The sequence below is a fragment of the Bombus bifarius genome, unplaced genomic scaffold (assembly GCF_011952205.1).
Source record: "Bombus bifarius isolate JDL3187 unplaced genomic scaffold, Bbif_JDL3187 scf7180000007996, whole genome shotgun sequence".
Lineage (NCBI taxonomy): Eukaryota > Metazoa > Arthropoda > Insecta > Hymenoptera > Apidae > Bombus > Bombus bifarius.
The window spans coordinates 3,365,169-3,391,664 of record NW_022884376.1 but is presented as its reverse complement, the minus strand read 5'-3'; the positions used below and the strand labels follow the sequence as shown (position 1 = coordinate 3,391,664).

The following is a 26,496-nucleotide window of genomic DNA, read 5'->3' as shown; positions in this document are numbered from 1 at the left end:
ACTGAATATTTCTTGAAAACCTGAAGAAAATAGAAATGTCAATAATATACCCCATCGTTAAAGTGTCAATAATAAGAAGTAATCAAGTTATTCATCGACTTAACAATCCAATTAAATTCGTCCTTAACTTCTTTTAGCGGATACAACAGTCGTACCTAGACCCTGCCAACCCTCTCCGTGCGGAGCAAACGCCATTTGTCGCGAACAGAATGATCTTAGTTCCTGTACCTGTTTGCCCGAGTACATCGGCAATCCTTACGAAGGATGTCGACCAGAATGCACTAGATCATCAGACTGTCCCTCTCATTTAGCTTGTATCAGATCCAAATGTCAAAATCCTTGCCCTGGTTCTTGTGGCTCCAATACCAACTGTCAAGTAGTGAACAATCTACCTGTGTGCACTTGTATCCCGCAATACACTGGCGATCCATACGTGAATTGCGTATACAAAGCTCCCACAAGTGAGTAATTAACACGAATAATTGAAGAGTACAGAGGAAAAGACACGATATGTTATATTTTTCACTTTCTACAAAGGAGAATATTTTCTAATTTAATACGCTATCAGTTAATTCTATGTTGCAAAAATTGTTCTCTTAATCGATTTTCAAGGCGAACATGTATTTTTCCACTGTTGCCATAATTTTAAAAATATTTCTTGCCAGAGTATCAAAATTCTTGATAGTTGTACTTTCAACTTTTCGTAAGATTTTTCCAATCCTCCAGTTATTTTTAAAAGCATTACATCTTTGAATTATTTTCAATTCTTAAAATACTCCTTTTTAGTCATAAAGAGACATTAAAATAAAAATATCAACAAAAATGTCTTCGTCGGGTCTTTCTCCTGTGATCTTCAATTTCACTTCGCTCCTTCTATTCTTGCTTCGAGATACAAGCTCCATGTTATACACTTTACAGTTGACGAAGACGAGCGAGACGTATGCCAACCATCCCCTTGTGGTCCGAATAGCCAGTGCCAGAAAGTAAATGGTCAGGCAGTGTGCTCGTGTCAGCCTCAATATGTAGGAACCCCACCGAACTGTAGACCAGAGTGTGTCGTGAATTCGGAATGTAACTCGAATCTCGCGTGTATTAACCAGAAATGTAGAGATCCTTGTCCTGGTACTTGTGGCCGTAACGCACAGTGCAAGGTTGTGCACCACAGTCCGATTTGCAGCTGTGGAAGCGGTTTGACAGGAGATCCGTTTGTTTACTGTTTCCCTGTTCCAAGTAAGTTTGAAAGAAATCTTGTTATATAATCTTCGTAAATCAATTATAATTAACAATAACATTTTTCAAATATTTTTCTGAGCTTCATGGTGTACTCTCTGAATCCGTATAAGAAAATTTATGCGATTTCATTATCAATTAAGGAGTGTTTCCTATCAATATCTCGTATTTCAATGATATTTACGCTATAGTGCCAAAACCGGAAGAGCCGTACCCTAAGGATCCCTGCACCCCATCCCCCTGTGGTTCAAACGCCATGTGCAAGGCCGTTGGAGAAACTCCAGTCTGCACTTGCATAAACAACTACATCGGAGTGCCACCAAATTGTCGACCGCAATGTTCCATCAATTCAGATTGTACAGCAGACAAAGCTTGCATTAGAGAGAAGTGTAGAGATCCCTGTCCAGGATCTTGCGGCGTGAACGCACGCTGTACAGTTGTCAATCATACGCCAGCTTGCACTTGTCCCGAAGGATACACCGGCGATCCTTTCACCAGCTGTTCACCAACTCCTCCGCCAATCAGTAAGAATCCAGATAATCATTCAACATTTGTTTTTCTTTTCTTCTGTTCCCTTATAGGGTTAGTATGTAAGTGATAGACGGGGAGGAGTACATTGAGCCACTTGTTTCAGTCTCAGAAGCCCCAACAGACCCATGCAACCCATCACCGTGTGGACCAAACGCACAATGCAATAATGGCGTGTGCACTTGCTTGCCTGGTTATCTGGGCGACCCATACACCATTTGCCGCCCTGAATGTGTTATCAACACCGACTGTTCCCGAAACGAAGCCTGCCTACTGCACAAATGCAGAAATCCCTGTGTAGGAACCTGTGGAGTAAACGCAGAGTGCACCGTGATCAATCATCTACCTATGTGCAGTTGTCCTAGGAACATGACAGGCAATGCTTTCGTTTCGTGTAATCCTATTCAAGGTTGGTCCCCTGACTCATCTTTTGTTTCATTCTTCCCTGAAATTATTTTCACTTCCACCGTGTATGATACGTAGCCTGTGAATTTTATTTAAACGAATCTGTTTTAATTACGTGCGGTATCAGGTTGTATATTTTGTACAATAGTTGTAACGTAAATTCATACCGTTTTCTTATTTATGAAAAACGAAAGAAACGGGACGAATATACGTTAGAATTTAATATAATATTACTTTTTATACTTTTTTCCTTTGTAATCTGAGAGAAACTCAGATTGCTCAGCAGCAGTTGAAAGACGCTTATTATTAATATTTTGGAATTTATGGTATGACAGAAACCACCGCAGTTGATCTATGCAACCCATCACCCTGCGGTTCGAACAGCCATTGTCGTCCTTCCAATGGTCAAGCTGTCTGCAGCTGCGTTACTGGATTCAAAGGATCGCCACCATTCTGTAGAGCAGAGTGTATCGTTAGCACAGATTGCCCTCGAAACAGAGCTTGCAGTAACCAAAAATGCATCGACCCTTGTCTCGGTGCTTGTGGATTGTCTGCTCAGTGTTCCGTGATCAATCATAATCCTGTTTGTAGCTGCTTCGAGCAGTATACCGGAGATCCATTTATTCAGTGTGTCCCACAAAGTAAGGCTCATTTATCACTCCAAAGATTTCTCGTCAAAAATATGTCTCTGTTCCGGTTTTTTCTTGAAAATTTGGAATTTTGCAAATTTGAAATCTGAAAAATATTTATCAATTTAATTATTTTACTTCCGGATCCAATGTATCTTACTACTACGAGATTACACGACTTACTAGATATTTTTGTACCGAAGGATGGTCCTGCTAAGATTGGCATTTTCTTTTAGTAAAAGAGCCAGATACCCCGATAAATCCTTGTCAGCCATCGCCTTGTGGTCCAAACGCTCGATGCCAAGTCACCAACAACGCACCCTCGTGTTCTTGTCTTCCTGAATTCGTAGGAGTCCCACCATATTGCAAACCCGAGTGTCTGAGTAATACAGAATGTTCAGCGCAGCAGGCTTGCATCAATCAGAAATGCGTGGATCCTTGCCCTGGCTCCTGTGGCAGGAACACAGAGTGTAGGACGATTAGTCACACCCCTATGTGCACTTGTGCAAGCAATTTCACTGGAAACCCGTTCGTACAATGTACACCCCAACCAAGTAAGATCTTCTCTTCCTTAATCATCCATTTTTAAGTACATCTAAAAAAAATTAACGTCACTTCTGTTTTATTCCACTTATAGTCGAAGATAGACCACAGAAACTCAACCCCTGCCAGCCATCTCCCTGTGGCCCGAACGCCATTTGTCGCGAATCGTACGGCACAGCCCGGTGCACCTGTTTACCTGACTTCTATGGTAACCCATACGAAAATTGTAGGCCAGAGTGTATTATCAATGCCGACTGCCCATCTAACCGAGCCTGTATAAGGAACAAGTGTCAAGATCCCTGTCCAGGAACCTGTGGCTTTAACGCCGATTGCCAAGTGGTGAATCACATTCCAATTTGCAGTTGTAGCTCAGGTTACACTGGTGATCCATTTACAGCTTGCAGCATACTTAAACAACCCCGTGAGTTTTCCCAACTGCAGATTTTAAGAAATATTCTCCATTTATGTAGAGTATAATTTGATAACGATATCGTAATATATCAATAACAATAGCTGTGACAAGTCTGACGAATCCCTGCGAACCTTCACCCTGTGGACCAAACAGTAAGTGCGCCAATGTGAATGGTCAAGCCACTTGTTCTTGCCTTCCCGATTTCAAAGGCACACCACCAGGATGTAGGCCAGAGTGTGTTGTTAGCACAGAATGTGCTAGCAACAGAGCTTGTGTGAATCAGAAATGCGTTGACCCTTGCCCTGGAGTTTGTGGGATAAGCGCGAGATGCGAGGTTTTCCATCACAGTCCCATTTGTAGCTGCGATCCTCGTCAGACGGGAGATCCGTTTGTAAAGTGTTTCGATGTGACCAGTAAGTGGCTGAGAATAGTACCGTGAGATAATATTCGTTAAATCATGACCGAATTCTTGAATTTACGCTCCGTGTTTTAGCACCAAGTCCACCTGTGCCTGTAAACCCATGCGTTCCATCGCCCTGCGGCCCATTCTCTCAATGTCAAGACATAGGAGGCATTCCATCCTGCTCCTGTTTGCCCAATTACGTTGGCTCAGCCCCCAACTGTCGACCAGAATGTTCGATTAATTCAGACTGTACCAGTGACAAGGCTTGCATCAGAGAAAAGTGTAGAAACCCGTGTCCAGGATCCTGTGGAACGAACGCATATTGCAATGTGATTAATCATACACCTGTTTGCACTTGTCCTACAGATTACACGGGAGACCCCTTCACCAGTTGCCGCCTAACACCCACACGTAAGGATTATTGTTGATTATTCTATGTACAATGGCTCACGAAAGTATCTGTCCACTATGAGTGTTCGAATATTTTCACGAGTAATGTTGTATTTAGTAAGATGAAAGTAGCTGCAGATTTTCGTGTGATGAATAATTAATCGGTTTTATTGTGACAAATATAGCTGTACTCCCAGTCTCACCAGACCCGTGCAATCCATCGCCTTGCGGTCCGAACGCGCTATGTCGAAATGGCGTGTGCAGCTGCATAAGCGAATATCGTGGTGATCCTTATCAAGGTTGTCGACCAGAATGCGTGCAGAATTCCGATTGCACGTTTGATAGAGCTTGCTCCAACAATAAATGCGTGGACCCTTGCACTGGAATCTGTGGACAGAATGCTGAGTGCGTTGTGGTTAACCATATTCCCACTTGTAGTTGCGTTGAGAATCACGAAGGAGATCCATTTACCCTCTGCAGACCTATTAGAAGTGAGTGCAGAATTAATTAGCTCTAAAGAAAAGTTTGAAGAATCTTATTAGCCCTCGAATAGTTTTGATCAATTAGAGAGAAAAATTAAAAAGTATCCCATTGAAGAAACTACGAAAATCCCAATAACTGTTAGTTAATTTTAATAAATCCTGAAAAGAGTGAGAAATGCCATGAACCATTGATTAATAAATGATTTTACGTGTCACATTACAATAGAACGCGTGAAACCCTGCGAACCTTCACCCTGTGGACCCAACAGCGTTTGCCGCGAGTTTGGCGAACAAGCTTCTTGTTCCTGTCTCTCTGGATATTTTGGAACTCCACCCAGCTGTAGACCCGAATGTTTGGTGAACTCTGACTGCGAACAGAGCAGAGCTTGCGTGAACGAACGCTGTCAGAACCCGTGTGAAAACGTGTGCGGTCAAGGCGCGTTGTGTAACGTACGAAACCATAATCCCATTTGCAGTTGCCCCGCACAGTATTCCGGTGATCCATTCGTCAGCTGTTTCCCCATGAGTAAGTAACCCATCAATGTGTATTTGGATCGGTGCTGTCTTTAAAATCCTCTACAGAAACACTACTACCTCCAATTACCTGTTGTTTAATTATTTCCCTTTAAATGATCGATTATTCAGTTATTCTTCTTCGCACTCTACTGTTACCAGTTATTACTGTTACCAATTATCGATCTTATTATAAAGTCTTTTTCCAAAACAAAACCAATCAATTTCTAAAATAAAGAATAAATCCTAAGATTGTATACTACAATAAATCCCATACAGCACCGATTTCTATATGAAAAGTTTCCACCTATAAGATCCATCAAAGCGATTGTTAACCGAGGACAAATTTTTATCAACGAACAGAACCGCAGTACGAAGAACCCAGCCAGGACCCATGCAAACCCTCGCCATGTGGACCAAACTCCCAATGCACAGTATCACCAGACAATAAAGCCTCCTGCGCCTGTATGCCTGAATTTGTAGGCTCTCCTCCCAATTGTAGGCCAGAATGTCTCGTGAACAGCGAATGTCCCAGCAATCAAGCTTGCGTTAGACAGAAGTGTACCGATCCCTGTACAGGACTCTGCGGCACTGACGCTCTCTGCCAAGTTACCCTGCATTACATCCGTTGCGTGTGTCCCGAGGGATACACTGGAAATCCATTCGCTATTTGTTCCGTGGCCAGCAGTAAGCAATAATCCCGTGAATAAAAAATAATCGAATCGAGCAACTTTATCGAGCAATCAAGAATGAGAGACGAAATCTCGCGACTTTTCATTCAAGATATCTTAAATTATGTTCCTTTAACGAATACTTATTACTTTATTATTCATCGTTTTTAATGATTTTATTGGATTTTACTTAGTTTGTATATAGTGTATATAGAGATTGTACGATGTAGAAAGAATTGCATGTTGACTATACACAGGTATTATTAGTCCTGTATCAAGATCTCGAAGCTTTGTCCATACACGTTCTTCATTTTCTCTTATTCTTTCCACGATCTTTGTTTAAATCATTTGCCATGTCTATCCGCGTTCTTGTACAGTTCTATGTTCTTGTAAAATAACTCTCTTTCACGATCACGCAAATTCTTTCTTGTAAAGTACTAACTGACGTATTACTTTAAATGGTTTATTAATTTCTTTGTGTCCAAATTTTATTACAGCGCCTGTAGAACCACCGACACCTTCGAGACCGTGCAATCCTTCACCGTGTGGAACTAACGCGTATTGTCGCGAGAGACACAATACTGCGTATTGCGAGTGTCTGCCAGATTTCAGGGGAAATCCGTATGAAGGCTGTCAACCAGAGTGTTTGGTGAACACTGATTGCCCGAAATCCCAAGCTTGTATTCGAACCAAGTGTCAAGATCCTTGTCCCGGTACTTGTGGCGTTGGAGCCATTTGTACTGTGTCCAATCATATTCCAATTTGTTCCTGTCCTTTACCTACTATCGGAGACGCGTTCACCATCTGCCATGCTGTTCCTCAAGGTATTTTATTCTTACACGCATATCCTACGTTTTTTTCTTTTTTGAGCTTAACAATTTTTTTAGCAGCGGTTATTATTTAGGATGTATTAACAATTCGTTGATAGCGTAGATAGTGTAAAGTTGCGAGAACACAATACTACTGAACAATTAAACAAATAAAACAGCTTGGACTTTATTGAGACGTGAGAGATAGTAGAATAATGTAGATACTTTATCGAAGCTCACTATGCAAGCTTTTCGTTCTTCGTCCGAATCGTTGTGAATACATAAAATTATTTTGCTTACAGTACCAAAGGACAGAGATCCTTGCTCACCATCTCCATGTGGACCTAACACAATCTGCCAAAAGATCGGCGACTCGGCAGTCTGCAAGTGTTTGCCCGGTCTTCAAGGAGTTCCTTCGAGTGTCACAGGCTGTCATCCAGAGTGTGTGATCAGCTCTGATTGTCCAGGAGACAAGGCTTGCATCAGCAACAAATGCATAAATCCTTGCACGCAAAACGTGTGTGGTATCAAGGCTACGTGTCAAGCTATCAATCACAGTCCCCTCTGCAGTTGTACATCTCCGTTGATCGGCAATCCATTCGAAGAATGTTACACCAAAATTGGTAATTTCGAGATTCTCAAACCGTCTTGTTCTATTTTAATTACTCGCCAATTTTTATTGATTTAATAGTAATAGGAAAGAATAATAGAGATAATGTAATAATAAAACGAGTTAATCGTTTACGAAAATAATTTTCGAATCGATTGAACGAAGATTGATTTATTTGTTTCAGAAACCGATCCTTGTAATCCATCTCCGTGCGGCTATAACGGCGAATGTCAAGTTAGAAACGGCGTTGGAGTGTGCATTTATCCGGAATGTGTCATTAATTCCGACTGTCCACGAGACAAGGCTTGCTTCGCCCAGAAATGCAGAGACCCTTGCATCGGTGCTTGTGGTATTAATTCACTGTGTCAGACGGTCAACCACAAGCCTGTCTGCTCCTGTCCGTATGGATTTACTGGCAACGCTCGCATACAGTGCACTGTTCTAACAGTCGAAGGTGATTTTTTCAAATATTATCAACAGATTACAAAAAAGATCTTAAGATTATTAATGAAAAGAAAAAGGAGGAAATTGTAACATTTACCTTCAATGTACTTTCGCAGAACCAACTGCAGAGTGCACTCAGAACTCCGAATGTCCGAACGACAAGACTTGTTACAATCAAAAATGCGTCGATCCTTGCACACTGGATTCCTGTGGCTTCAACAGTCGTTGTCACGTACAAATGCATCGAGCTGTCTGCGTCTGCAACGAAGGCTTCACTGGCAATCCTCAACAATACTGCGGCGAAAGTACGTTTTCCAAATATCTTTTCACGCGAGTCGATTTTCTCTCTATATTGTTATACGTACTACACATTCCGTAAGAAAACATAATATAGAATGGTACGAAATGATATTTCTAGTATAATATACCTGTTATATTTTTGCAGTTGGTTGTCGCGGTGACAGCGACTGTCCGTTGACTCAATCTTGCATCAACAACGAGTGCATAGACGCTTGCTCTGTGACACAGTGCGGTGTGAATGCATTCTGCAGATCCGATGGATACCATAGACCAAGATGCTACTGTTCTGATGGATACTTAGGAAATCCGTACCAATCATGCGAGAGACCAGAGTGCGTTAGTGACAACGACTGTCCATCGTCTTTAGCCTGTCGCGATTCAAAATGTGTAAATCCTTGCGATTGTCCACCATCAGCGCAATGTTTCGTGATTAATCATCGTCCTATTTGTCGATGCCCTCCGGGTTACGTGGGTAATCCATATACCTCGTGTCTAATGGGTAATTAGAATGTCTCTATTCCTATTTTTCTTAACTCTTTCATGGCCGTGTTTAGTTCTATTTGGAATGGATCAATAAACGAAAAATTTGTCGGTTTGCTTTAGAACCGATCGAACCACAGCCACAGTGTCAAGTAGATGGAGACTGTCCCAGCAAACTGGGCTGTTTCAATGGCGTTTGTAAAGATCCGTGTGTCGAAACCAAACCTTGCATCGCTGGGGCGAAGTGTACCGTCGTAGACACTTTACCAATGAGAACCATGGTCTGCGAATGTTTGCAAAACTTTGCTGGAGACGCGACCGTCGCTTGTATTCCCGGTAAGTGTCAAATAATCTTTTGATCGCGTAATAAAATGACGAAGAATTTAGAATGAACGATTTAGAGAATAATCGCTCTTCGTCAAAAAAGTACGTATTTTCGACATTTCGTAAAAAATAACATGGCTTGAATTTGATTTATGATTACTATCTGTGAAGCAGTTGCGTATTAATGTATAATTAATCTAATTTTGTTCTTTTTCTCCAGTGGACAAGAAGATCGAAGCCATTTGTAAATCCGACACTCAATGCTCTTCAAACATGGCCTGTCTGAACGAAAGATGTATCAATCCGTGCATTATCAATCCATGTGCTTCAAATGCAGAGTGCTCTGTCCAAAATCATTATCGACAGTGTCATTGCTCGCGTGGCACCGCAGGCGACCCATTCGTAAATTGTTATAGAGGTAATTAGTTGAAACTAACATAAAATAGAAGATGAACAATGAGTATTGGCTTTTAAGGAGGACTGACTGAAACAAACGTTTTAATTTTATTCTAGACACTGACTCGTTCCCGGAGTGTACAACGAACGCAGATTGCGCAACCAACGAGGCTTGCATTAGCCAGCTATGTCAGAGCCCATGTGTCAGCACGCAATGTGGTTTGAACGCGGAATGTATCACTGTCAATCATCATCCGACCTGTCGCTGCCAGCAGAACTACGCGGGAGATCCTCAAGTGCAATGTTTCAAACGTAAGTTTGTTACAAGACGTTTCGTTCTCCAGAGATAAAACTTAATATACGAAGAAATGTTTGATGTCAAATTTATTTTTGTTAGTTTTGCGTCCCTCTATCTCGAATTCTCTTATATATTTCAACATGAGACATCTGTTTCAAATTTTCCAGTACATCTTCAAAAGCAAAAACGTGCTGGTCCAATTTGCATCACGCTTTATACTTCAAAGTTTTGAGCTTTGCAATTTTACGCTCCAATATTTTTTAAACTATATCTTTGAACTAACTTTAAAAGATAATGGAAAAATTTTCTTTCTTTCTAGCCGAGTGTAAGTCAGATAGCGATTGTCCTTACGACAAGACCTGTCTGCGCGAAAATTGTGTCACCCCTTGCCTGGTCGAAGATATCGCGTGCGGTCGTGGCGCAGAATGTATCGCGGTCTCTCACAGGGCGCAATGCGTCTGTCCACGAGGTACCCAAGGCGACCCAAGAATCGCCTGTATTTCCACAGTGTGCCATTACAACGAGGATTGCGCAGATCACGAAGCCTGCGACAGGCTGAACAGAGTCTGTCGACCAGTTTGCGAGGACGATACTTGCGCGGATACTGCGAAATGCGTCGCGAGAGATCATCAGCCTAAGTGCACTTGTCCTCTGGGAACTACTGGAAATCCATACGTTGAGTGCAGTGGTAAGTTGAGTTTTCTTTCACGTTGTTAACATTGTTTTAATTAAACCTTGACCTTGGTGCAGTTAACGTAAAGTATACTATAAAGCATCTTCGGTGAAGAATCGAAACTAAAAGTAATTCTCTTGTTCTCCAAGGTGTGCCAATTGAAGCAGAGTGCAAAGAAGACAGCGAATGTCCAGCATATTACGCATGCATCAACTCAAAATGCCAAGATCCTTGCTTATCCTCTAACATGTGCTCTGGTGAACAAGAATGCAAAGTACTGAATACGGTGCCTCTTCGTACGATGATCTGCACTTGCCCTGCAAACACTATCACCGACGTAAATGGACTGTGCAAGGAAATCGGTAAACATTACTTCAAACAATCATTATATTATATTCTTTGGTCAATAATCTTATACTGTTAGTAGTTTTACATATATCATTTGAAAGTACATCATTTTGTTACAATATGAATTTTATTTTCAACATTAGGAGTCCTGCAGTGCCACCAAGATCAGGACTGCAACGATTCTGACAAGTGTGTGGGTGGAACTTGCATCGAGGCATGTCTGACCACTCAGTGTGGAGTGAATGCCCAATGTGTGGCAACTGGAATCTGTCATTGCGCGCCTGGATTTACTGGCAACCCTTACATCGAGTGCGGTAGACGTAAGTTTTCAATATTTTTCTAATATCCAATATAGTAGGTAAATAATAAATAAATATAATAATTCACAGTTCAAAATTATATTGTACATTCGTATGCTGAAAATTGTTCATTTTTCCATTCCAGTTCCAATACCACTGCCACCAGTTCGTCCAGAATGCTACGCTAACAGCGAGTGCTCCGACGACAAACGGTGCATAAATTCTCTCTGCGTGAATCCTTGCGTTGTCAAGGACCCATGCGGCAAAAATGCACTATGTCACGCGAACAATCACAATGCAGTCTGTAGATGTCCTGCCAACTACGTTGGTGATCCAAGAAGCAACTGTGTTCCACGTAAGTGTTGCACTTGAGAAAATTAATATGCCTATACGAATAACAAAATCGATATATCACCCTGTTCGCAAATGATTTACGATGTATATTTATTTATTTTATAGCGGAAATTGTGGCCGAATGTACTTCCAACAGCGATTGCGCGGGTAACGCTGCCTGTGTAAACAACTTGTGCATCAATCCTTGTAATTGTGGTCCGAACGCCAAGTGCAACGTCGTAGATCATTATCCATCCTGTGTCTGTCCGCCTGGTTATTCTGGAAATCCTCAACTAGGTTGCTTCAAATGTAAGTTAACAAATTCTGAAAAAAAATTCGATCTAATTAAGCTTCTCAATTTCACAAAATTCCATAAAATTTATAGGAAAATAATCCAATTAATTGAGCTTCGCAACTTTACAAAATCTTTTTTTTCTTCAGTGGACTGTGAATCGGACAGTGAATGCAACAGCGCAGCAACGTGCTACAATGGTCAATGCGTGAATCCTTGCATCCTGGAGAACAAGTGTGCGATAAACGCAGAATGTTACGGCCAAAACCATCGAGCCATTTGTCGTTGCGGTCCAGGTTATCTAGGCAATCCGGAAGTGCATTGTGAAAGAGTGGAGTGCAGCGCTGACCACGATTGTCCTCGAAATTTAGCCTGCGATAGCGGACGCTGCGTTAATCCTTGTCTAGAAGATTCACCATGTGCTCAAAACGCAATCTGCTACGTTCAGGACCACGTGGCCACCTGCCGTTGTCCAGAGAATATTCCTGCTGGAAATCCATATTCCTATTGTACACATCATCCCACGACAACATTCGACGAACCAGAATGTAGAATCGATATTGATTGCGCTGACAAATTGGTGTGCATTAAAAATAAGTGTATCGACCCCTGTCCAGTGATCAAACCATGTCTGCAGAATGCACGTTGCAACGTTTTGGACACTGTGCCCGTGAGGACCATGACGTGCACGTGTCCCGAAGGTTGGACCACTGACGTTGACGGGGTTTGTAGACCAAGTAAGTAACTCCAAGGTTAAAATCACAGACTTTCTTGGTTTAACTTTGCATTTTTCTACAAATATCTTATTTTCCAGTTCAAATAGCAATAATCGGCACTTGCACGACGAACGACGAGTGCAGCGACACAGAGTCCTGCATCAACAGACAATGCAGGAACCCTTGCAACTGCGGTACCAACGCTGCGTGCACCGTACGAAACCACAAACCGATCTGCTCTTGCGAAGAAGGCTACCAAGGCAACCCGGATATCGCTTGCTATTCCGTAGAGTGCACGCGCGACAGCGAATGTGCTCTAGACAAGAGTTGCGTGAACAACAACTGCGTGAATCCTTGCCTGATCTCCGATAATTGCGGAGTGAACGCAGAATGCTTCCCCAACAACCATAAAGCCGACTGTCGATGCCGTAACGGTTATCATGGAAATCCTTTGGATCGATGCAGAGTAATCGGTTGCTACAGCAATGGCGACTGTCCTGGAGACCATTCCTGTATCAATATGCAGTGCATCAATCCTTGCGTTCATAGCAATCCTTGCTCGTCTAGAGCCGAATGCAGAGTCTTTAATCATCTACCCATTTGTCGTTGCCCACCTCATCACACAGGCAATCCTTACATCGCTTGTAAACCGGAAGAAAGACCAGAGTGTAAAGAGGACAGTGATTGTCCTAATTTGTTGGCCTGCTTTGATAATAAATGCCAGAATCCTTGCACTGTCGTGCAACCCTGCAGCGATCCATCAGAATGCAAAGTCCTTCCGACGTCCCCGGTTCGAACGATGGTCTGTGTGTGTCCTAGTGGATACGTGAGCAGCGGCAGCGGAACTTGTAGACCCACGAAACCGATTTTGGAGATTGAATGTACTAACGATAGCGACTGCCCTTCAGAAAAGTCCTGTGTTAACGCGGTGTGCAAGAATCCTTGTGCCTGCGGCCCCAATGCGAAGTGTAGCGTTGCAAATCACAAACCAATTTGCTCTTGTGTTCTGGGATACGATGGAAATCCTGACTTGGCTTGCACTAAAGGTAAGACTGTGCTTCTGTTATTAACCATTTTTCTCGGAGGCGAAAGATGTCGATTTTGGAAAGATTAAGCTGTAAAGACAGAAAGCTGTTCTATTATCATATACATATAGACTGCGGATGTTTATGTAAAATCAGATTTTTATGAATGAAACCTAAATATTGGAACCTAAGTAGAGGTTTATCTTATAAAAATTTGATAAAAATTTAACTTTTTAAGACAAATTTGTCTGAAAATCAATGTAATTTAATTTTCAGTCGCCGGATGCCGCACAGATGGTGACTGCAGCGGATCACACGCGTGTGTCCAGCACAACTGTGTTCCAGTCTGTAGTCCATTAATCACCACCTGCGGAAAAGACGCTCAGTGCAATGGTATCAACCACAAAGCTATCTGCGAGTGTCCACCAGGATATGGAGGCAATCCTAGAGTTTCCTGTGTCCTTCTTGGTTGCAAGAGTAACTCTGATTGTCCCACGAACAAAGCTTGCATTAACGAGCGCTGCGAGAATCCTTGTGGGATAAATCCTTGCACCGGAAACATGGATTGCAACGTTTATAACCATGTAGTCGAGTGTGCTTGTCCTCCCGGTTACATCGGAGATACTAAAGTGGGATGTACTAAACGTAAGAGTGATTCGATTTTTATAATACTATAGGTATTACCTTTTTGTTATTTTTTCTTATCGTTGTTTTTTAATACTCAGTGACAGAGAAATGTAAGGCGGATAACGAATGTCCATCTCAGACCGCCTGCTTCAATGGCGAGTGCATCAATCCTTGCGTGAAGATCGAACCTTGTGGAATAAACGCGGATTGTAAAGTACTCGACACGTCTCCTGTAAGAACTATGATCTGTGAATGCATTCCCGGATATAGAGGAAACGCAGTCGTCCGCTGTGACAAAAGTAATTTCTTGCTTTATATCAAACGACTTGTAGCGAAAAATGATCGAACAATTTATAAAATAGTTTTTAAATGAATCTGCTTTATCTTACAGCCAACGTATGTCCAGTAGCAAAGGGTCAAATTGTCGATGAGTATGGCAATTGTGTATGTCCACCTGGATCAGCTAAGGATGAAACAGAAGTTTGTATACCGTGTAGGAAACAATCTGGAATGATCATCAATGATGAAGGATACTGTGTGTGTGCTTTGGAAAACGGTATGATCATCGATGAATATGGTCGCTGCGTGTGTCCGATTCATCATGGATACAGATTGGACGCGAATGGATATTGCAAATTGGGTATGAAAAGAATGTTATATAATAAATATTATTTTGATAAATATTCCTGCTTACCTAAATTTTGTTTAATTAATGAAACGTATTTGTAGTTGACATAATCGAGTGCAAACACGACGATGACTGTGCTGATAACAGATTCTGCGATAAAACCAGCCAAACATGTGAAGATCCTTGTTCAACTCAATTATGTGGTCTTTATGCACTGTGTAATGCAACTCGTCATCAAGCTATTTGCATATGCATCAATGGTTATATTGGAAATGCTTATACTCAATGCTGTAAGCAATTGTTCTTACGAGAGACTCCTATTGTTGTCATATTTGTTATTCAAATTATTAATAAGATCTTCTCTTGTTAGATGACAAGAACCGATGGCGAACCGATTTCCCTAGACCAGAGATGGTTGTTAGCTGTTTGTCGGATGGAGTGCAAGTCGAAATACATCTTCACGATCAGGAATTCGATGGTGTTCTATATGTCAAAGGTCACAGCAAAGATGAACAGTGCAGGAGGGTTGTCTCCATTCCAGCAGAAACTATGCACAAAACCGAGATATTCAAGGTGGCGTTTGGAAATTGCGGACTGATACACGTAAACGTAAGTTATTCTTATGTAAATTTATTAATTGTATTACCAGTATATATATTATTTTTATTATATTCTTTGTTTCAAAATGTTATATGTACAAAATGATTATTTTCAGGGACAAGCAAGTTTCGTACTGGTCATACAAAAGCATCCGAAATTGATGACATACAAGACTCAAGCATACCATATCAAATGCATATACCAAACTGGAGAACAAAACGTTACCCTGGGTTTCAATGTCTCCATGTTAACTACAGCTGGCACCATTGCTAACACTGGTCCTCCGCCGGTCTGTCTGATGAAGATCGTTACTCAAAGCGGAAATGAAATAAACTCTGCTGAAATTGGAGATAATTTGATGTTGCAAGTCGAAGTTCAGCCTTCCAGTAAGTATATGGCTTATAATTAAAGAAAAAAAAATCGTGAACCTTATATTTCTTATAATTATATAATAATTTTATCATTTTAGCTATTTATGGTGGATTTGCCCGAAATTGTGTGGCCAAAACGATGGAAGATAATTTGGAGAACGAGTACATTGTAACAGATGAGAATGGCTGCGCGACGGATCCGACGATATTCGGAGAATGGGAACAGGATCCTGAAACTCAGACGTTAATGGCCAGCTTCAATGCTTTTAAATTCCCAAGCAGTGACAATATTCGATTCCAGTGCAATATCCGTGTGTGCTTTGGACGTTGTCAACCCGTGAGTATCCTTCTACTATTAATATTACTATCTACTATATAATATTAAGCTTTTAATTAAGATATTAAAATATTATTATGACCCTTTTAGGTCAATTGTCGAGGATACAACGCGTTCGGTCGTCGCCGTCGAGACGTGAGTTCCGAGACAAATGATACGTCTTTAAGCATCACGGACAGCTTTGAAGGACAACTTAGAGAAGAAATAACGATCCAGTCGAATCTGATATTCACTCTGGAGAGGAGAGAAGAGAGGTTTACAGCAGATCCAGCTGAGAGTAAGTCCATATCCTTTTTCTTCTTCAGTTAGAGAAGAATCTTAATTTCTAGAAAAGGTCAATTCTGACTCTTGCAGCTTGTTCAGTTGACTTTTCACTTTGTCGCTTTAACGCTGAACGAGAATTAAAATATACTTTATTATTACAATACAATCTTTTTTTCCTGTTTCAGTCACCTCAGCTCAAAGAGTAGAAGATATTTGCGTTTCTACGGTCGGCTTTGTGATAGCACTAGTAATTACAGCACTCTTGGCACTAGTCGCTGTAGCTATTGCTGTGTCGTGCTGGCTAATGGCGTATCGTCGTCAGCCAAAGACTGCTGGACCACTGCCACACCCACCAGAGTTCCCAAATCCACTGTTCACTACTGAGTCCGTAGCTGAACCGTCTCCTGATTATCACCTATCATAAGTACTCTAGGATAATTATTTTTTTGTAACGTAATTTTATAATTCTCAATGGAATGCAGTACAGACCACATCACATTTTTTTTTCTCGCTGGTCGGTCTTGTATTTCTTTCAACGACTCCTCCAGTGACTAGACTCTTCCTCTCGGGGATTCATACCGAGCGTGTTGTACGTTCATTGTTACATACGAGTACCCTGAATCAAGTTATACATAAATATACATAGATAGTTAGATCAGAGCGCGTGCGAGAGAGAAACGTTTACTATTTATGGTGATGGTTAGCTTCCATTATCTACACAATAGAACTTTGTCTTCCGACGTATTCTCTTGTCTTCTGTACCTTTGCTCTTCTCTTCCTGTAGTCACTGGAGGATTTGTTAAGCATGATACAGCGAATTTAATTCCCGTGTAAAGTCGAACGAATTAGTCTAATATAGCTTTCTTACTTCGTGCGTAGGTAACTGTACATTTTATCTAATAAAATGCTAATGTAATATTTTTAAAATAATCTTGTTCATTATACCATATTCCTTAATACCTACTCAGTCCGGAAAACAGATGAAAACGAACACATCGAAACGTGTAAGTAACAAGCTGTTCAAAAATCGCCATACATTTTTATTCCAATTATATATTTCTGCTAAATATACATAATTTACAAAAAATGTACGATATCTAATACATATATATGTATACGTATGAGTTCAGTTCATACGTTTTTTAATAAATAGATGTAATATTAACAATCGTAATACTGTTAAATGATTCTAATCATTTTTAAACTCAATAATTTAATTATAATTAACATTCGATTTGAGAATAACAATTTGGCGTGAGTGTTTATAACAAGTGATTGAATTTTAAGCGTTAGAAATTTATTAAAAGATAGAGTATTTGAAATGAAAATATGAAAGAAAAACACACGTTATCTAATGTTTTAGTCTTGAAAATGCTTATAGTATCAAAACATTTGCGTTGTTAAGTCGTTTTGTGTGTTCAGTTGTAGCGTGGTACTGAACTGTATGTTTAAGAATCATTTTCAATATATTTATTTATAACTTTATTTGCGCATAAGACCGTCGTGTAGTTTAATTATCCTTTGATAACTGCAATTGGCCTTAATTTTATACATTTCCGGGAAATACCTGCAGCATGGCATGTATCCACAACATCTGTCACATTTTTGTAAGACTCCGGTGCTTCTTCCATAACTAACTTAGGCGAAGCGACTCTAATCGATATTCCTTGTCGTTCTAATTTTTCTAATACATCTGTGTAGTCCAAGTTTCTGCGTGACTTGGCTCTAGATAAAGCTCGACCCTAAAGGCAATTTTGATTTAATTTAGGTATCATTGGATAATTTTATAAATAAAAAACGTTCAGAAATACTTACTGCTCCATGACACGTGGATCCAAATGTTTCTTTCATAGCTTGATCAGTTCCAGTAAGAACGTAGCTACAAGTTCCCATAGTACCACCAATTAAAACAGGTTGACCTGTTAATTGATAGTCTACAGGAATCAGAGGATGGTGAGGTGGAAATGCTCTTGTAGATCCCTATGAACAATATAGTAATTATGTAAACATCCTTCAATATAGTTAGTAGCAATTTACTTTCATTTCATTTACCTTCCTATGCACTAGAAGGGTTTTCTGTTTTCCGTCGACCATATGTTCTTCTATTTTTGCAATATTATGGGAGACATCATATATAACATGCATGTCTAAATCATCGGGAGACTGTCGGAACTGTTTGGCAAATGCTTGTCGACTGAGGAATGTCATAGAGCTTCTATTGACCCATGCAAAATTGGCAGCTGCAGCCATAGCTTTTAGATAATCTTGACCTTCTTGAGATTTTATATGAGCGCAAGCTAACTGCCTATCGTTAGTTTCGATATTGTCTCGTTTCATGGCCTTTTCCATTTGTACAAGTGCATCTGTACTACATAAAAAATTTAATATACACTGCTTTTTAAAAATGGATTTATTACGTATCTATTACCAGTTGCAACTTGGTGTCCAAATCCTCTGCTACCAGAATGAATCATCACACAAATTTGACCCTTTTCTTCAATACCCATTTTACATGCTGCCCATTTGTCGTAAATTTGATCTACTACTTGAATCTCTGCATAGTGGTTTCCTGCACCTAATGTTCCTAGCTGTAAAATAAATTGTTGTAGTAATCAAGAATTCTTAAATATTTATTTCTATAAATTCTCCTAATACCTTACCTGTGGAAGCCCACGTTTCTTAGCCCTCATTGATACCTTAGAGGAATCTGCATTAAGCATTCTACCATATTCTTCACAATGTTCTTTATCCTCTGCCCAGATATAACCTTCTCTGAGAGACCAATCCATTCCCATTTCTAAGGCTTCTTCTAAATCACGTGCGTTCATGGGTATGATTCCTTTTGAACCAACACCAACAGGAATGTGATCAAACATGCTCTGGGCAAGTTGTTCCTAAAAACAACTACTGGTTTATTTTTTTTTCCTATGACATAATTTCATTAAAACATAACTGATAAAAAATAATACCTTCACAGGTAAAACATCCTCTTCGAACAAGTTAGTTCTTAATAGACGTACTCCACAATTTATGTCAAATCCGACTCCACCAGGTGATACTATAGATTTTGGGTCATTCATATCAAATGCTGCCATGTTACCAATTGCAAAACCATATCCAGAATGTACATCAGGCAATCCAACAGACTTCCAAACAATACCAGGAAGAGCAGCAACATTGGCAATCTGTTTCATACCTGGGAGAAACCCACCCACTGCTCCTGGTCTGCATGCATTTTTTAACTCGTCAAACATTAACCGTTCTAACGTGTTATTTACATAAAAAACACCTTCAACCTATGAATAAAGAAATATTTAATACACATGAGAAGATAAAATACGATTAACAAATTACCTTCATATTAGGTTGAAAACCCTTCTTTATCCTCCAACATGTTTCAGTTATCTTTTCTAAGTATTTTAATTCTTCTTGATACTGCCTAACTACCATTTTTTATTATAATAAAGTACTTTTTAAAAATATATTAATTATCTCTAGTTTGGAGTACAGATTATATTTTAAAATGAAATATGATTTCTTATAATTGTTTAGAGATAATATCTTTCAATTAATATTATAAAGAACTAACACTATAGAACCGAACACACTTTTTTTATATTTATTATCGATTATAAATACAAAATTTTTATTGACAGATTAATGTAACGATACAAGCAAGCAAAATCGTGCAACCGGGTAAAATGATTGCGCCATATAAATCTAATCCATATAAATCTAAATGTCAGTGTCGCAAACTTATATAGTTTCTAGAAAATTGGTATCCCTTCCCTTATTTAAAATTCATTTTCAACAGTACACATTTAATATATGAGTAACTAGATTCCTAATCTTTGTATTTTTATGCAATATGAACTTTCTGACATGATTTTGATAATCTAAAGGGAAATAATAATAAAGATATTATAAGAAGATATTATATTATAAGAAGTATAAAAAGGAATTACTGTTAATAAGAAAGAAATATCTTATTCTTATTTTGAATTATACAACGTTCTTATACGGTGTTCTTATATAGTATTAACGAGGAAATATTAATCGGAAATGTTGGTATCATATGTGATCTGAATACAGAACAAAACATACATAAGTACGTATGTGAAGTGCAAAAATGGCTAATCGTGTGGCATTACGTTTAAGACAAGCAAAACCAATTTTGTCACTAAGTCCTATAGATTCTCATAGAAGAGTAATAACATTATATAAAACATGGTATCGCCAAATTCCATTTATCTGTAAGTACTTTAATCATTGTATGTTTTTGAAAATCATGAAGATGTGTTGTTACCTAACCTAAATATTTAAAATAGTATATGGATATATGTATTTCAAATTTATTCCTTTTTTGTACAAAATAGAGTGTATTAATTTTCGTCCTAGTTTATTTGAACTTCACTAAAAATAATTTACAATCTGTTATTATTTCCATTACAAAATTGTCAGATTTATATATTTGTGTATGTATAACTAATTTACTTTATAGTGTCAAACTATGATGTTCCGGTAACAAAAGAAGATTGTATCGCAAAGTTACGGGAAGAATTTAAACGTCATGCCAATGTAAAGGATGTAAGAGTGATCGATATGTTACTTATTAAGGTAAGCCTAATATGTATCCTGTTTATTTCATATATACTGCAACAGATATATTAATAACTATATTATATTAGGGACAAATGGAACTTCAAGAAACTTGCGCTCAATGGAAACCAGCTGCAACATTAATGAATTATTGGAAAGTAACTCAGGAACCAAAGCCAAAGGACTTCTTATCCAAGTTCATTTCAGGTCATGATTAAAATATTTAATTGTACAATATATAAGTTATTGTAGTGTAATTAAATGTATACAATTTTTAAGCTATATAAAAAGAATGTATATGATATTTCAGTATGTAATATTGTTATTATTTGAGAAGTAAATATGTTAGAAAGGAAAAAACGTATTTTTCTACTAAAAATTGGAGTTATACAACATTTCAAAAGATGAATCTTTAATCAGCTCTTACAGAAGATAATATTTCTTTTAATTTACATTTTATTTTTACATCTATATATTATTATTCACTTATATACATTTGACAAGATGATATATTACTAAGCACCTTAGGTACAATCTAGTTCACTTTTCACAGCCATACGGATAATTTGCTTTCCTTCAGTGAACAAGTATCGAAATTGTACATACATACATATATATACATACATACATATGTTTGAAACGAGTGTATTCGAACTTGCGTAAATGTACATTTTCAACTATGCACGTTCTTCTTTCTGTTTGTATTAGAATGGGAATCATTTGTGCTACGTCGAGACAGACTCTTTTACATGATTTCTGTACTTGTGTATACTTTGGTTAGAATCATTTTTATAAGTCATTCTAGTTTTATTATATTCTCGGATTAAAAATTTTAACAGATAAATCTCGTACTATGTAAAAAAAACGTGTTTGTCGCCAATATAAAGCGTACTTTAATACAAGTCATAAAATATCTAGGTATTAAAAATATACACGGTCGGTAACTTTTATACCCACACATTCCACATATCTATACGCTAAAAAAATGGCAACAATACATCATGCTTATGACTCATAAATGTAAGAATGTTTTTGTGCACTCATACGTTTTATAGTAGAAGATTCCATGTTCGAATTCCCTTCATTCTTTCTCTCGACTACAAAATCAATTTTCTATCAAACTATACTTTCACGTTCCGACTGTATATCGTAACCTGCTATTACACCCCTTCTTAAGGAAACATCGCTGTTGCGTAATCCATTGCTATTGAATAGATTTACCAACCAACTTCTGATCGAATTTCTTGCGGAAGATTTTTTATCAGGCACACTGTCTGTACTAGGAACGGATACCACTTGATCGAGAGAACGCCAACGTTTAACAGGCATAATTTCTCCCATACAACCACTCTCATCTCCTAGTAATGGTGTCTCTGCTTCGTTCGGCGACTCGTCCGTATGGGGCACTATTATTACATTACCATTCGGATAGTTGTTATTCAACACTTTCTCAGAAATATTCGTCTTCGAGTTAGTCCGTGTGCACTTTTCACAATTCTCTAGCGATCGAAAACTTTTCTTCGGTTCCTTCCAAGAGAAATTCGGCGACTCGAACCTCTTATTATAGAGCTCCAATGGGAAAGGGTCTAACGAACGTGACTCCCGTATTATCGTTTGGAACGGATAATCGCTCGTAGAGGACGACGAGGCAATCGTCGACAGAACTCTTGCATTTTTCCTAAATTTCGGCCTCGTGTCGATAAAGAAATCATCGAGTGCTATCTTAATGTTAGCCGCCCGATTTTCAACTTCTTCTTGCAACGCAACGTTATCTAGCGTTGTCTTCGATATGTTATCGGTCAAATACAGAGGAAATCGGTCTAATTTCCGAGAGTTAAGAGGTTTAGGGACTGGACTGGATCCTCCGTACTGAGACGAGGAGTCATCCGGCGTTGGTCTTGGAACGCTCGACTGTCTGCGACTGCCAGCTCCTAGACCACCTAGCAACGAAGCCTGTCGAGAATCTGAATTTAATTTCGGACTTCTTCTTGGTCTACAAAAGAGTGGTGGAAGATCACCGACGTCAACCTAATTAACATAAAAATCAAGATTATATGACATTGATCTAACAATCTTATTATATTGATTTTTATACAAACCTCTCGTTTTTGAATGGCCTTTTCAGTGGCTCCGATGAGCCAATAAGTTTTTACTTCTCCCTTTCCTTTCATGTAAACCAACCCACGTTCTTCGATTATGTAGCCACCGACCTTATCCAAAGCATCTTTGCACTGCTCGCTTATGTGAATACGCAACGGTTCGCCGTTTGATTCCATACGCGAAGCTGTATTTACGGTATCCCCGAATAAGCAATATCTAGGCATCGTTAAACCAACAACACCAGCCACTACAGGACCTGTAATATTTGTTACGTATATTTATGTCATTTTTATCGCGTTTAATATTTTTTCCCAAGGTACGATACCTGTGTGAATTCCAATGCGTAATTTAAGAGTGTCTTGAGGCCTGTGAGCTATGGTGTGATGTTTCACAGCGTTAAGTAGTTCTAGGGACATCGATGCAATTTCTCCGGCATGTCTGTTTCCATTTTTTATTGGCAAACCAGAAACCTGATAAAAGCGATGTATCGTAGAATTATATAGAATAAAAAAATGTATAGAATTTATAAAAAAATTTACTTACCACCATATAGGCATCGCCGATCGTTTCCACCTTATATACATCATATCCTTTGATTATGCGGTCAAACAAAGTGTACAAGTCGTTCAAGAAGTTTACGACCTGAAAAACGAAGGAATTATAATAGTAGTCATGCAAAGATATATATCTTGTTTCCTTAAAGATTAGTTTAATTGAAAAACATACCTGGAAAGGCGTGCTTTCCGCTGACATTGCAGTGAATCCAACGATATCGCTGAAGTATATAGTAACCAAGTCAAAAGCTTCAGGTTCCACACCGATTCCATTTGTCAAGCAATTTGCAACGGGTCTGTAAGAAACAGACGTGGTATCATTAATGTAGATAGCAAAGTTTTTTTTTCTTTCTTTTTAATGAAAGAATTTATATAGTTCAACCTACTCCGGCAACATTCGATGAAGTAAATCCTCTGTTTTTTGCTTTTCCTCGAAAAGAAGGCGTGTACGTTCACTGACTAGATCTTCGAGGTTGTTTGCATACTTCTCCATCATGTCCATCATTTGGTCCATGATATTGCGATGCCTTCCCGCTTTCATTTTCTTTAACCGTGTCCTTATCATTTTGAAGTCGGGCCTAAGTTCTGGACTTTCCGCCCAACAGTCGGTAATCGTACTAACTATATACTCAGCACAGTCTGCTTCAGACTCGGACAGTATCTCTATGTTAGGTCTAAACGGCGGTTCACCATCTTCTGGGAACCTTTTCACTCGGTCTATGATTTCTGTCAATTTGTTAACGTTCATATTTATATTTCTGCAGCTATACCTTTTGGCAAATGCCGATTAACGAATGACAATCGTTAACGCTTACGGATTTTTAGCTACGCACGGATATTTACCTTTGGGTTCTAGATTCACGCCACCGTACGGCCCCTTCCGTCCGATCATCTCGAATAATATAATCGCGAACGAGTAAATATCCCCTTCCTGGGTACCTCTGATCGGAGCATTGGGATTCCTTAATAGTTCAGGTGCCTTCCAGAATAAGTCTATGTAGGAGAAATATTTCAATTAGAAATCGAGTCACAAAAATCATTCGAAGGGCAGAAAATCATAATGGTGTAGATCAGTACACGACTATGATTTTCAGTCCGCTAATCGATTGGCGATAGAACAATAAAGTATCGTTATATTTCTTTTTTCTTTTTTTGATTTTCGTACTTCGATAATACTGATGTTCACCAATGCTGTCAGATTCGGCGCAGTGCCGCATATCGTGCAGGCCAAAATCGGAAACTTGGAGTACCCATCGCGAGGTTACCACGCAATTGGATGACTTCAGATTACCATGACAGACTAGCACAGATGACTCATGAATGTACAGCATACCCTGAAACGGTGCAAACAATATTTTCACAATAGTTTCGCAATCGGTATACATATCACTGATCTACCGTGCGAACACGTATATAGACTTGCCTTAATGAGATCGTGAACTAATGATGCGATGAACATATCGTCTAACTTGATATCTTCGTTCTCGATAATATCCTGAAACACATACGCAATGCGATCATTCGTTGAAAACACCAGCAGACCGAATTACACACGTTCATTCGTGTATTAAGGTGACGTACATAAAGACTTCCTTTGGCGCAATAGTCCGTAATTAACAATATCCTCATTGGCTCGACGCACGCCCCGATGAAAGAGTTCAGGTTACCGTGCCTGATCTCGCGAAGGATACGCATCTCCTTCATCACGTCCCTGGATATGTCCTTCTTCTTTGAGAACTTCAGCTCCTTTATCCTTACTGCTACCCCGTGGTAATGCCCGGTTTGCGCAAACACCTGGCCCCCGCATCTTGACTCGTAGGACATTGCACTAACTAAGCTTAACTGCAACGACAGTTCAATAATAGAAGATGGTGCGACAATTCGAAAAATCATTAGATAAATAAATATGTATATTGAGCGCTAATAGTTAATGATCGCGCCAGCGGTCGTCGTTATAGCGTTCATCTTTTACCTCTAACGTTTACGTATAATAAAGATACGTACGTTCTTTGTCAGACTGTGAATTTTTATGCGTTTAATTAAAATAGAATGAAATAAAAAGTTCAAAGTATATGTGATATGCAAGTATATATAAAATAAAGTACCTAAGAAAGTATACAGGGATTAGAAAACGGCAAATGGTATCTCACCTTACTAGGGGAGGACATCATGTTGTCAAGATGAGGGTATCCGTGTATCTCGCTCGGATCGATCTTCCACAGCAGCCCCTCGATTTCCTGTTCTATCTTCCACCTTCGATATATGCTCATAGTGATCACCGCGGCGCAGAACAATAAAACAGCTAGCACTCCAGCGGCCACGATGCTTCGCAGGTGCGTGTCATCTTTGGGACAATGTTCGTTGAGGAAACCGCATCCAGGTTCCGCTTCCGGCTTATTCTTACCCGGCCAGTCCATCGCCTCCGATGGCCTGTACACCTGGACACGATCGATACCCTTGGTATTTTGATAATTTTAAACTTCTTTTAAGTTTTGTCGATTAGAACGATCGTAGGAGTAATTCGAGAACCGCGAATGGATATGAGCTGCACGAATGCTGTAAACAACTCACTCACTAGAGTTTCACCCTGTTGAAATTGGCCTACAGGCTTCATTTGGAAATCGCAGGAGAAGTTGTTGAAACGGAACGGATCCTTCTTCAGAGCCAGTACCGAGAAGTTTCCCTCCGAGTCGCCGAACTTATCGAACTTGATCGTCGCGCCGCTGACACCTGTTTTCGCAGAACACGATTATACATTTTTTTCCGTAAATATCCAGGACCGAGAACGATCTTTTTAATATCTAATATCTCTGATCTATAATTCTCAAGTGTTTCTAATTGTCTTGAAATCGCGCAAAAAATC

General features: G+C 39.4%; 4 protein-coding genes across 7 annotated transcripts in view; 2 read left to right on the top strand and 2 right to left on the bottom strand.

The window, feature by feature from the left end:
• LOC117206071 overlaps window positions 1-17,310 on the top strand; it is a 115,153-nt gene extending 97,843 nt beyond the window's left edge. The window contains 36 exon segments of the mRNA XM_033445070.1: window positions 138-461; window positions 919-1,230; window positions 1,422-1,754; window positions 1,865-2,167; window positions 2,499-2,804; window positions 3,029-3,346; window positions 3,430-3,756; window positions 3,849-4,160; window positions 4,241-4,561; window positions 4,726-5,031; window positions 5,249-5,548; window positions 5,899-6,222; window positions 6,704-7,030; window positions 7,318-7,638; window positions 7,810-8,079; window positions 8,186-8,374; window positions 8,515-8,868; window positions 8,973-9,185; window positions 9,394-9,591; window positions 9,687-9,881; window positions 10,187-10,555; window positions 10,690-10,902; window positions 11,032-11,208; window positions 11,333-11,542; window positions 11,647-11,829; window positions 11,962-12,549; window positions 12,627-13,574; window positions 13,830-14,198; window positions 14,279-14,479; window positions 14,572-14,820; window positions 14,910-15,098; window positions 15,179-15,417; window positions 15,524-15,794; window positions 15,878-16,116; window positions 16,207-16,393; window positions 16,566-17,310. Of these exon segments, the coding sequence (XP_033300961.1) occupies window positions 138-461; window positions 919-1,230; window positions 1,422-1,754; window positions 1,865-2,167; window positions 2,499-2,804; window positions 3,029-3,346; window positions 3,430-3,756; window positions 3,849-4,160; window positions 4,241-4,561; window positions 4,726-5,031; window positions 5,249-5,548; window positions 5,899-6,222; window positions 6,704-7,030; window positions 7,318-7,638; window positions 7,810-8,079; window positions 8,186-8,374; window positions 8,515-8,868; window positions 8,973-9,185; window positions 9,394-9,591; window positions 9,687-9,881; window positions 10,187-10,555; window positions 10,690-10,902; window positions 11,032-11,208; window positions 11,333-11,542; window positions 11,647-11,829; window positions 11,962-12,549; window positions 12,627-13,574; window positions 13,830-14,198; window positions 14,279-14,479; window positions 14,572-14,820; window positions 14,910-15,098; window positions 15,179-15,417; window positions 15,524-15,794; window positions 15,878-16,116; window positions 16,207-16,393; window positions 16,566-16,804 (10,724 nt within the window). The 3' untranslated portion in view covers window positions 16,805-17,310.
• A 345-nt stretch (window positions 17,311-17,655) lies between these two features.
• LOC117206023 (tRNA-splicing ligase RtcB homolog) lies at window positions 17,656-20,089 on the bottom strand. The gene is made up of 7 exons (XM_033444981.1): window positions 19,735-20,089; window positions 19,350-19,676; window positions 19,041-19,274; window positions 18,809-18,968; window positions 18,433-18,743; window positions 18,196-18,360; window positions 17,656-18,122 (listed from the first exon to the last, which is right to left on the bottom strand). Exons 1-7 carry the CDS (start codon window positions 19,828-19,830, stop codon window positions 17,895-17,897), a joined length of 1,521 nt encoding a protein of 506 aa, XP_033300872.1. The 5' UTR covers window positions 19,831-20,089; the 3' UTR covers window positions 17,656-17,894.
• A 361-nt stretch (window positions 20,090-20,450) lies between these two features.
• On the top strand, window positions 20,451-21,339 carry LOC117206024 (NADH dehydrogenase [ubiquinone] 1 alpha subcomplex subunit 6). Its single transcript, XM_033444982.1, has 3 exons — window positions 20,451-20,633; window positions 20,882-20,997; window positions 21,069-21,339. The coding sequence occupies exons 1-3, from the start codon at window positions 20,510-20,512 to the stop codon at window positions 21,195-21,197; spliced, it is 369 nt and encodes a 122-aa protein (XP_033300873.1). The 5' UTR covers window positions 20,451-20,509; the 3' UTR covers window positions 21,198-21,339.
• Window positions 21,340-21,374: 35 nt separating this feature from the next.
• LOC117206021 (receptor-type guanylate cyclase Gyc76C-like) overlaps window positions 21,375-26,496 on the bottom strand; it is a 100,540-nt gene continuing 95,418 nt past the window's right edge. For 3 of the 4 annotated variants that reach the window (XM_033444976.1, XM_033444979.1, XM_033444977.1), the window contains 12 exons: window positions 26,209-26,363; window positions 25,784-26,071; window positions 25,215-25,475; window positions 25,057-25,128; window positions 24,799-24,967; window positions 24,477-24,626; window positions 24,020-24,359; window positions 23,806-23,929; window positions 23,623-23,721; window positions 23,405-23,549; window positions 23,079-23,335; window positions 22,096-23,007 (listed from right to left, as the gene is read on the bottom strand). In XM_033444976.1, the coding sequence (XP_033300867.1) occupies window positions 22,096-23,007; window positions 23,079-23,335; window positions 23,405-23,549; window positions 23,623-23,721; window positions 23,806-23,929; window positions 24,020-24,359; window positions 24,477-24,626; window positions 24,799-24,967; window positions 25,057-25,128; window positions 25,215-25,475; window positions 25,784-26,071; window positions 26,209-26,363 (2,972 nt within the window). Of the gene's footprint in view, window positions 23,008-23,078; window positions 23,336-23,404; window positions 23,550-23,622; window positions 23,722-23,805; window positions 23,930-24,019; window positions 24,360-24,476; window positions 24,627-24,798; window positions 24,968-25,056; window positions 25,129-25,214; window positions 25,476-25,783; window positions 26,072-26,208; window positions 26,364-26,496 lie in introns of all 4 variants that reach the window. The other variant, XM_033444978.1, reaches the window with a different exon arrangement.